Here is an 11,871-nt window from a genome sequence, read left to right as displayed (position 1 = left end):
GCTTAAGGTTTAAACACACTGAAAGCGATAATTGATGCGTCTCATTCGACGGGTGTCAATTGATGCAAATAGAATCAGCAGTATTTTAGGAAAAGGTTATTATTTAGGAAAAAATTCTGTGTACCAGATTATATCCAAAAACAAAAAAGTACTCAGATGTGGGGGTCTGTATTATCGTGTCAGTGTGTCTTGCATCAGTAGATGCCTAGCACAAATGACCTTACAAGGCAGACTCAGTTTGCATGTACGTAACTATTAAACGTACAGTATGTTCATTAGACCACAAGGGGGCTCACGGATTAAAATGGGGTCATGGGAGTTGCTGTCTTCATTGTTAAACAAGCACCATTGCAGATGAAAAGACAAGGTGATGGATAAAGTTTTATTCACCTAATGCTTCCCTGTGTTTTCCAGGAAGTTACATAGAATAAATTACAGATTTGTCAGAGATTGTTGGAAGTATGTGTGGGATTATTTATGTATACAATTCAACAAAATATATAAATGTTACATATTTTAGTTTACATTTACATTTGGCTTTGATCACTTGGTCTTCATTTGATGGTCAAAAGTCAAAACCTTGTAGGAGTAGGGGCGTCAAGGAAGGCTGATGCGCCTCATCATGTTTTTGGCACATATTCGGTCTTACGGTCAGATGCACCTCAGGGAGCACGTTAATTTGCTCACAGCCTTCATTTTGTTTCAGACAGTCAACATTTATATACAAATATTGTGATTAAAAAGTCAATATGAAGATATAGTGGGTGAAAATACAGTTATCAAAGAAGAAACTAGGAAGTAACTGGTCTCTGCTTTCAGTGATAGTAACTTTTTGGCAACACTGTGAATATGGTGCCTCTTACTGTACCTGCAGGAGAAATTGGTTCTGGAGAAATTAAACATTATTATAATAATAATAATTATTATTATTATTATTATTATTATTGTTATTATATTGCGCTGACTGTACTGCACTTTGTAACAGCAGTATGTTGAAGTCTTCAGGCCTTCGACACAGAGGTGACAACAAGCTGCATTTTCACATCTCATGTACATTTGTCTGTAAGAAGTTGACACTGAATAATTGAACGTATAAAATACATGAATTTATGGGTAAATGCTCACACCTTTAATGGAATAGCAAAACGGGTATCCATTATACATTAATACCGTGGCCCTTGAGATCAAACAGACATGAAAAGAATAGTTACATGTTGGCAAAATATGCTCATTTGATTTCTTGCTGACAGTTAGATGAGAGGACTGAAATATGCAGCCTACATTTCAAATATGAGATGCAGCCAGGAGATGTTTAGCTTAGCACAATCTGCCACTCAGTACCTTACAACCTCAAACATCTTTTCACCCTCCATAAAGCCACAGCAGTATTTTCATGCTTTAAACAAATGAGATATAATCAATGAACTTTACGGGTGCTGGCAAGTGGACAGAGGCTTGCTCCTTCAATCTACTTCCAGTCTTTATGCTAAGCTAAGCTAGCTCCCTGCTAGTTCCAGCTCTTAACTTAAAGGCACAGCCGTGAGAGTTGTGTCAATCGTCTCATCCAACATCCACGTATGTCCTGGTCAGACTGTTGCTTCAAGAGAAATGTGCAGCCTGGAGCATTTTTGTTTGTGTTTTACCTAGTAAGTAGTGTTTCAGCATTTTCTGAATTTTTGTATTAGCACTTTTGTATTTTAGTATTTGTATAATTTTGTGATTTTTCTTAATACAGGTGGTACACATAAGTATGTGTTGTGGCAACTTCTGCAGGGCCACCACAGTTTTTGTATTCTTTTGCTTATGCTTATTTCATTTTATAAGAGACAATGCACATTAATTAAAATGATTACTTACATCCTGTAAATGTGCTAGATTCAGCCAGACAGGCTCAGTCCGCAGATGATGGCATATAAAAAATCTTATTATTATCAATTATTTTTTACATGTATATTTTTTATTTAAAAAAACAGCAAAGTGATGTCAGTCATATGAGGCAAAAGTCCCACTGAAGAGGCACAGAGCAGGACAGTTTCAGAATGTGAATTATTCTCAGGACTCTCATCGCTTTAAATGTATACATTTATAATTTATTGCATCAAATCACAGAAATTTAAAACCCTTCAAGGCCTGTGGCAGTGGTTCAGTTTCATCTAAGATGCACAGACCCTTCAGCATGCAACTTTTTGCTTTCTCATCAGCAGCAATAATTAAAGACAAACCAGAAAGCTCAGAAAAGTTGTATTTTTCTCTTGATGTTTCTATTTAGGGACAGTACAAAAGTATTGGGGTCATGTACAGTTTTGCAAACATGCAACTGCTCACATCTGCAAACTTAAGACATTATCTCTAACTCAAATCCAGGCTCGCTCAGACCAGTTAGATCCCATGACCTGACTGGTGACGTACACGGTCACTCACTTGTGTTCTTAGAAAAGTACCCGTCAGTGCCTAGCTTGCAACTATCAAAAGCTAATACTTATTGACACTTTTTGCAAACAACAAAGCCAATGACAATGTTATTCTCATGGCCTCTCATCACACCAAATCTCTGCTAAAAGTCCGACTTTGCTTTTAATGATTTATTGTCCACAATTTGATATTGTCCATAGGCTAGTCTTACCTTTAGCACATGTCATCCATTTTAAAGTCCTAGCTAGCAGCCAGCCTGAATTGCTGTTTGAATTGCGGTTCAGTGACATCCCATCTTTTGGCCTGATGTGAATTTAGTGGTCAAAGATTGTGTTGTAGGCTTTCACAAAACAAAAAGTCTTGTTAGCTGATTAAGCATATTTTTTGTCTCATCAGTTGCACACCTGACTTTGCGAGGCAGCTTGATTTGTGAGATCAAATCATCACACGAGGCTCCTTCTTGTCAGGCACCAAGGTATCTGTCTGAGAGACTGCCAGCAGCTACAGGCCTGGTTTTCTGTATGCCAATAGCACGAAGCATCAATGGAAACAACTCATCTCGAACAAACTATGGCGGCTCCTGAAAAGGTTAGCGTAGTTACTGTGATAGCATCAGTTATATCAGAACTGGCGATTATTTTGTCATTGAAAGAAGAGCAAAGAACAACATTGAAGGCTCTTATCGACAACATAGAAAATACATTTTTGCTCTTCTTCTGGCTGGCTTCAGCTTTGGTTCACTGAGTTGATCTGATTGGTTGAAGCCAGCCCATGTTAGACATGACAGATGGTTCATCCAAGTACCTGCCAGAGATGTTCTTGAAAATGCCTGCCCTTTTACAGACAGCTTCTATGGATGGCTTCCCAGATGGTTCTGAGTAACAAACCATTACTTACTGCATGCCTGCATTTAATTAATTTTTAGTCATGTCCATGAATGTATAGAAATATAATTTTAACCTGTTTTGCAGATTACCCAAGTGCTGATTCTTATATATTGTTTATTGTTATAATAGCCTTCCACCTGATATTTCAAAACAATATATGCATGGCAAACATAGAGGTGGAAATACAGCCACCTTCTAAATTTGAAGACAGAGCTGCTAAATAAACAGTTTTTCAGCCACCACACTCTATCATGAAAAATACTTTTATTTTTAATGATTTATTTTCTCAGTAAATAACCTTTTTCACAAATCAGAAGTAGGCTTCTTGCAAAATAAATAATATTAATAATGACTTTATTTATATAGCACCTTTAAAAAGAGACTTTACAAAGTGCTTTAACAGACAAAGCAAAAGAGCAGGATACCCAGGAGGCACTGTGACAAACACAAAGCCAAAACAATGAGGACAAACAGAAGCCAAACAAAAGGTAGAACTGAAATAGACACAAGCAAAAGACACTAAGATATTGTACAAGACAGAACAGGAAAAGAATGCAATGATGACATCACATAATGTTGAAATCAATATAAATATCAAGAAATGGAATGAATAATAAGACGACACTGTGTAATGTCAATAAAAATAAACACAAATAAAAGGAAAAAGGAATAAAAAAGATTGATTGGTTTCAAAGACAACATCACATTAAAGCAAGTGTATTACAACAGGTTGCAAGAAGTGATGTAAAAGATGTTACTGGTTTTGCAGCCTTATATCCTCAGGCAGAATGTTTCAAAGTCGAGGGGCCCTAATGGAAAAAGAACGGTCACCTTTAGATTTAAACTTCGATTTTGGAACAGCAGGATCTAACACTGCGTAGTGGCTCATAGGCCAACATTACAAATATGTAGGTTGGTTCCTCTCAGATAGATAGATAACTAATCATACTTGAGGATTATAGGGTGGCACTTGAGGTGGCCAGTCAGATTTCAAGGGTGGCCAGTGCCCATCCAGCACATGTTCCCATGCTAGTAACGCCCCTGCCTATGGCGCACATGAAAGCCATCTGTTTTACATACATATTTGATCTCTTTTTCCTATGTCTTGCAAAAGGTTTACCTAAAAAAAAAAAAATCTTCCCTTGTTACAAAAAAGTTAAAGACTACTTTCTTAGCATTCTCTCAGCCTTTCCCATTGGCTCCTTTTTTAAAATTAATTGAGTGTCATCATGATGACACTTTTAAGACTCGTAGGAGCACATGAACATGCAAGTGAGAACACACTCCTGTTCTTTTATTTTTGTGTCTCACTTCGAAAGTAACCCGCAAACCGCAGCCGGTGGTTTTGAATGCGCATGGCAAAGGTGGAGGATGAGGCAGTGACAGAAAATACTGTTAAAAATAATGTATGGCTCCATTTGTCCTACCTTGGTCTTTGAAAATGCTCTTCTCTTTTGTCTTCACCTTCATTAATTCACCAACTCAGATAAGTGAAGGAAGAGGAACAAGAGAGAAAGGACGTTGCTCAAAGGGAACAGAGTGAGCGTCAGCTTTCCTCCCGTCCACCCTACAGTACACCACAGAGAGGGAGGTAAACAACTTTCAACACATAAATATTTCAATGTTTCATTAGATGCTGTCTCGTGAGGAGACTGAGGAGAGCTCGGGGATTTAGCTCCAGCAGCAGGCGCAAAGTCAAAGACAGTCAAAGACAAATCCATTCTGTCAATAAGACCAAGGAGCCTTTGGAGGTGGTGAATTATATATATGAATATGTAAATTAATTATATATGTACACCTAGAATGAGGTATCAATAACTCTTAAAATATGCATGTTTAACAAGTGACTGGCCATACATCTTCTAAGTGCACACGTAGACACGTACATGACTTTGTCGAGAAAAGTCATGCATCGTGTCTGTAGGTATCTTATATCATGTTCTCATCTACTGCCTGTATTATTTGTTGACTTTCACAATAAAATAAAAGACATGCATACATTGTATTCAATTTAAAAAATATTTAAAGAAAAAATATGTCATATATTTACTGTAATGAATCATAAAATGACCATGACAGAGATTATGGAAGCATGCTAGGCTGAACTACTGGCTTCTCTGACAACAACACTACAGCCAACATGTTTTCCTTTGAAATTTCCATTCTGGTCTGGGACAGCAGTTTCTATTTGCTCATTTCATATTTACATTCATTTTCCTGACCAGACTAGCTGGAGCAGCCTTAAAGCTAAACTGGGTTAGCATGGCTCTTACACCCACTTTCTTCCACTCATCCTGGGGTGGTCTGCGGCATTGCATCCAGCTGATCTGATGGTTGGAAGATGTCATGTGCATTGTTGATCATCTCAGGGTCCACTGATTTTTAATCCAAACCCCACACTTCCGTTTCCAGTGCCTATGAGTGTATTTCTGTCTTAGGTGACGCATTTTTCAGCAATAGAGCCGAAAAAATTAGTTTAAAGAAAAGAGAAAAGTAGCAAAATTTGAAGGAGCTTTAAAAAAATATATATATATTATTATTATGATAAGAATAAGTAAGAATCATCAGTGTCACAGCACAGTTTCTAAATACAGCAAACAGCACCAAGCAGCAGACAGACAAAGTTAGCAGGTAGCTGGGGAACATACTGGAGCATTTGGCAGGGGCCAGCTGTTTCCTTCAGGAGTTGGTAAAAAGACCAAAAATAAAGCTAAAATCAGGCGTCCCAAACTCCAAATGAACGCTAATGTTGCTTTGTGCTTGCTGGATGTGTAAATAGGCAAGTGTTTGCTAACAGGTTCAACTGAAGAGGTGATGATATGTCAATGTTGTGTTCACAGGCTGTTTCTGTTGCCCTCAAAATAACAAAGAAACTGTTATTGCAGGTTTGTCATTTACAGCTGCAGGTGGACTAGACTCTAAGATTTTTTTTTTTTACATTTCGTAATCCAAACATGCTTACTGACGACTTATAACTGATGTATAATGCATGAATAAATGGTGAATTAATCAGTGATAAACTGCAGCTTCTAAATAAAGGATGCCTTATGATAAAGTGGTACCAGATTATGTTTCCATGTAGTTTTTTACCCATATTGCAACATGGCAGTTTTCCTCATCACCTCAAGTCAGTGCTATATGTATCCATACTCACTACAATCACTGTCAGTACTGTCAGTTATTTTCTCGATTAATCAATTAAATATTCCTGTCACAATTGTGTCAGTTAAAAAATAGGTCCAAACATGTGTAGCCCACGGATGTACACTATTTTTCAAGTTTTTCCTGTGACGATTATCTATCAATCTGTTGATCATTTTCTCCACTAACTGATTAGAAAATGTTGATCAGTGTTTTTCAAAGCCCAAGACGACGTCCTCAAATGTCATGTTTACTCCACAAACCAAAGAGATTCAGTTTATTGTCAGAGAGGAGTAAAGAAGCCTGAAAATATTCACATTTAAGAAGCTGGGATCAGGGAATTTTGAGATTTTTGTCCTCATGATTAATCCTCATCAAAACAGTTGGGGATTAATTTAATAATCCATAATCGATTAATCGTTGTAGCTCTAATACCCACCATCCACACTTACGCCAGCGCTTAACAGTAAACGTACTTCTCTCCATATTCCTGTGAGTCATGTCTTGAATACAAAAGAGCAAAATGCCTGTTTCCACATAAAGCCTATCCAGGAGCAAGTACAGCAAATCCAAACACCCCAAATGTTGACAAAGATTTTCAACTCATTCGCAGTTTTTCTCCAGTCCTCCTCCTCTGTTTACTGCGCATGGATCCTGCTTCTGTGCCACATTAAACTTAACAACTGAAGAGAAATAAAGAATAAAACGGAAGTTTTGGTTTTAAAGACCAATTATAATGGCTAACCACCTCTGTGTACATAGGCAGAGTTTAATCCTGGCTCTGGGCCACAGCCTAAATGGTGTCACAGTAATCTACAGTGATACCATTTAGAGTGTGATCTACCATCCTTTTCTAAAAAAAAATAACCCGCTTCCTCATGCATTCATTAAGAACAAGCAGAAACACACTTCTCAGTGCTCTTTACTGCTAATTCATATGCAGATTACACACTGTTATTCAGAGTGATGAAATGTAATTTGACAATTCATGTTGTAAAACTGAGTTAATAAGGTTGGCACAACAGACCTGTTATGTAAGAAGTACCAGTATAACAACAGTATGGCAAACAGTAATTAAAGCTCCACTTAAACACACAGACAAAAGTACATAATTGGTGTAGATTTAAATTCTTTAAGAACTTGTTAAATAAAAAGTCTTCATGGTCTGAGCAGGGACTGTGTTGTTTGTATAATACAAAAGAAAGCAGACAGCATTTACAGTTATGGTTAACCCTTTTTCTCATTAAAGATTTTTCCGTTTGGTTGCTTCCTCCAGCTCAGTCTGAATTTCTGGTTGATCCCATGGTGCCTCATATGTTTCTCCATCTGCAAGATGCAATTAAACACACTGTTGACACCATTTTCAATAAATAAGAGCTAAGACAGGGTTCCTACACAGTGCAGGAAATTATGGAATTTGATTTTAGGAATTTCCAGGCCTGGATAATTATGGTCAGAATCATCAGTCATCACTTGTTGAGTAAATCTGAAACTATATTCACTGCCACAAAACTTTGGTACGGACATTTATGGTTCTCAGATGATGAATTCCATGAGGTTGACATTTTTTATTTTGTTTCTTATTTTTGGAAATATCTCAAAAACTATTGGATGGATTGCTGAATACACAGATTCAAGTTCATGTATGACTTGAAAGGAAGTGAATCGCTGACACGTCAACAAAAGAAAAAAATATTCAGTATCATGTTACAACATGAAAACTTTATTGTTATAACAAGATTATTTCCATTTTGATTATAACAATATGCTGCTTTACATTAGATATCACTTTGTAGCGTGAAACGTTTTATGCTATAACAGTTTATCATGTTACAAGTTATCCTGTTATAACATGACTTGTTTATGTAGATATTATGTAGGTTTAATCTTATCAATATGAAATGTTTCACATTTTAACAAGATAATAAATTGCATTTTCTTATAACAAAAAACATGACACGTTTGTATGGTCATATTAACATGAATAAAGTATAAAGTAACATGATACTAATCAGGTTTTCTTTTTCTGGCATGGCAACAATATGCTGCTGTTGACTTGTACTAACTTTGTTGATCACTAAACTTTTCATCATAAATCACCACTCATTCATTTTCTGTAACCGCTTTTTCCCGAAGGGTCGCGGGCTGCTGGAGTCTATCCCAGCTGACATTGGGCGAGAGGCGGGGTTCACCCTGGACAAGTCGCCAGTTCATCACAGGGCTGACACACAGAGACAGACAACCACTGACACTCACATTCACACCTACGGGCAATTTAGAGTCACCAATTAACCTAGCATGCATGTCTTTGGACTGTGGGAGGAAGCCGGAGAACCCGGAGAGAACCCATGCAGACATGAGGAGAACATGCAAATTCTGCACAGAAAGGCCTTGCCCCAACCAGCTGGGGGATCAAACTCAGCAGTGCTAACCACTGCACCACCATGCCGCCTGGTAAATCACCATAGGATGAAAATTTTTGTCCAGTACTTTGGTCCAGGACCAAATACATGCAAAACTAGTGTTTGGCAAATGTTAGCATGCTAACATTTTAAACAAAAATGGTTTGGCATGGTAAATGTTACACTAAATACTATAGTAATCTACTGCTAATCATCAGATAGTAGCATTGTTCTTGTGAGCATGTTGGCATGGTGACTGCAGCATTTAGCTTAAAGCAGTGCTGTGCATACACTCAGATCGCTCGGAGGAGGAATGAGACTTACATGGTTCAGAACAGCTTCCTGTACTGGGGGAACATTCAGGTCCACAAATCCTTCAGCTTTCACTACAACCTTCAACAGCTTCATTATGGGAACTGCAGAAAAATAATAATGAATGTTTCCTTAATGTGTCAACAGAAACTACTTTAAACATCTACAGAAACAGGTAACAATTTGTGGGACACGTGAACCCAAACCTCTTCATAGATCATTTATGTTTGTTGATGTTTGAAATTAAAATTTGGTTGATTTATTGGAATGCAATTTGAATGCTTACCTGAACAGATGAATGGAATTTCCCGATCACAAGGAAGATCAGCCCATCCTCCCATTAAAGTACCTACACATTTTTCTCTTCCTCGGCCATTGGGCTCTCTTCTCCACCACTGCCTATACGAAGAGTTACTCCGGTCAGACCACCCCCAAGTAACTCTGGACAAACCGACCCACCAGCGTGACTGACCATCAATCACGCTCAGGATCGCCTTCTTCTCTTGCTGGCTTCTCATGCTGGTCAAGTCTGTGTATTTCTCCCTGCAGTGCCTCTGAGCTGACCACCAGGTCAGAGGAACCGTAACCGCAATGTACTCCTTGGTCGACTCTGAAAATTATACAGCAAATCCATGAGAGGAGTTGTCTTAGTAATGTTGTAACATGGTCTTTACCTGTACCAATAATCCTATTTTTATTGTTTTGGTGCAAGTTACCAAGTTTTGGAGATGTCTGCTGTACAGATGTCTACCTTATAAATCAGCACGCAAAAGAAAGCGTGCACCAATAGTGCTAAATGTGGGTAAAATATAATCCAGTTTCACTCAAATCAGTGAATTAAGTTTAAATTTGTGCTTTTGTACAGTGAGGCCCCTAAAAACACAAAAGTCGACTTTGGTAAATGAATTCTTCTTCGATGCTCCAGTGGCGTCAAAAGATCCTATGGATTGATCATAATGAGTTTTATCTTAATCAGCTCTTACTGTTGTGTTTTCGCTAATGTTCAATCTTTTGATTCTTTCAGCTCTGACACACTATGCAAATGTGCAAAGTACTGTGAAACAGAAGAAAGCCATCCAACAGCGAGAACTCCAATGGCGTCAAAAGCAAGTAAGCATTCAATTTCACACAAATTTAATGTACATCCCCAAGCGCACAGATGACTCATCAACAGTTCTGAATCATTTCCCAGGAAAAGACAAACTCTTAAATAATATTAAAAAGAATATATACACCTTAACATCAACTTTGACTTTGTGGGAGTTTAAAGGGCATACTCCACGGCTGAGCTGTAACCTCTCATCCATGAGTAGATGCACACTTCCTTCTACACGGGGACAAGTTGGTCGGTGTAACGTGGCTGAAAGAAAATAAATCCCATGTAAAACTGCTCAAAATGAAGTCTAGATTATCTTGAGTTTTTCAAAGATATTTACTCCATTCCATTCCATTCGAGAGAAGGCGGGCACCTCTTTGCTGATATCTTCAAAACTGGGCAATTCACACCAAAACAATCTGGATGGATAAATAGCTCTACAGATAAAATAATTGTATTATTTATATTGTCCCTGTAAGTGTACGGAATGACTGACAGTTCTAGGTCATAATTCATTAACACAACTAAATCTAAATTAAGTTAATGAATAATTAATTCCAGACAATGAAAAATATTGTGACAGAAGTGCATACTCACCATTATAGCACACTGAGTTTTGTTGAACGCTACATGAGCGGTCATATAGTTGGCTGCCAAATATGTCCACACAGTGGTATCCACCTTGGTTTACGAAATCAAACCATCCCCCGAGATTAGTGTTTCCATCCCCGTAGAGATAAGTATCGTCAGCGGACCACCTCCAGCTGTGAATGTCATCATGAAGCCCTATCCATGCAATGCTGGCAGCGCCATTCAATACTGTTTTCAGTCTTGCCCAGTCCTCCACAGTCTCTATGGTTGCCAGGTCGGCAAAATGCTCTCTACAGTAACTCCGAGCTCCACTCCAGGTCTTCAACAGCCGCACAATGTGGTATTCCCTGGAAACACCCAGGGAAAGTGTTGCTAGTGCTGAAAGGAAATGAATTCAGTGACTGTTTGCAGAAGCTTGTAAAACATATTCACACATATTAATTTAGTGATCCATTAATTAGGACTGTTACTGATTATGCACTAACCTAGAAGCAGCAAGATCACCGGTCCTGTCTTACCCATCCCTGTTTTATTGTCTTGCTGTGTTAATCTGCAATGATAATAATTGGAATAATTACAAACATGACCTTGAATGCATCATTTAGTCAGTGCCTAAGGAATGATCATAATGAATTGTATCTTAATCAGCTCTTACCGTTGTGTTTTCACTGATGTTGTGCTTGATCCTGAGTGTACAGGTGACTCGTAATCTTTAGATCCTTTCTGATTTGACACATTATGCGAGCATGCAAAGTATTGTGTGACACAAGCCATCCACCCGGAAGAACACAGAAGCCTAATTTATCTCCATTCCTTTCACAAGAGATGCAGTTGATTGTTTTCCCGTGATAATAAAATTATTAGTATCCACTTTTTTTCCTGAGAAATGTGGGATTTATCTCCACAAATGTTTGAGGTATACATTTGACCAGATCTGCAATTCATCACAGCGTTTATCCAAACTTCTTTTGATGTTATTATTTCGTATTTAAAATTGCAGTATCTTCATGATGGGAAAAATGGCAATCCA

The 11,871-nt window shown here is 37.9% G+C and overlaps 1 protein-coding gene across 1 annotated transcript; it reads right to left on the bottom strand.

Moving 5' to 3' along the window:
* Positions 1-7,473: 7,473 nt before the first annotated feature.
* On the bottom strand, positions 7,474-11,363 carry LOC146312734 (putative C-type lectin domain family 20 member A). The gene is made up of 5 exons (XM_084738347.1): positions 11,327-11,363; positions 10,848-11,219; positions 9,441-9,764; positions 9,167-9,258; positions 7,474-7,766 (listed from the first exon to the last, which is right to left on the bottom strand). The coding sequence occupies exons 1-5, from the start codon at positions 11,361-11,363 to the stop codon at positions 7,668-7,670; spliced, it is 924 nt and encodes a 307-aa protein (XP_084594473.1). The 3' UTR covers positions 7,474-7,667.
* Positions 11,364-11,871: the final 508 nt, after the last annotated feature.

The sequence above is a fragment of the Lutjanus erythropterus genome, chromosome 16, assembly GCF_056507025.1.
Source record: "Lutjanus erythropterus isolate fLutEry1 chromosome 16, fLutEry1.hap2, whole genome shotgun sequence".
Lineage (NCBI taxonomy): Eukaryota > Metazoa > Chordata > Actinopteri > Lutjaniformes > Lutjanidae > Lutjanus > Lutjanus erythropterus.
Note: the sequence above shows the minus strand (reverse complement) of the source record. Positions and strands in the feature narration are given on the sequence as shown.

Coding starts and splice junctions, on each gene's coding strand:
- LOC146312734 (XM_084738347.1), bottom strand. CDS start 11,363: ATGGGTAAGACAGGACCGGTGATCTTGCTGCTTCTAG. Junction 11,220..11,326: donor GGTGATCTTGCTGCTTCTAG/GTTAGTGCATAA, acceptor ATTTCCTTTCAG/CACTAGCAACACTTTCCCTG. Junction 7,767..9,166: donor AGGAAGCTGTTCTGAACCAT/GTAAGTCTCATT, acceptor TGCATCTTGCAG/ATGGAGAAACATATGAGGCA.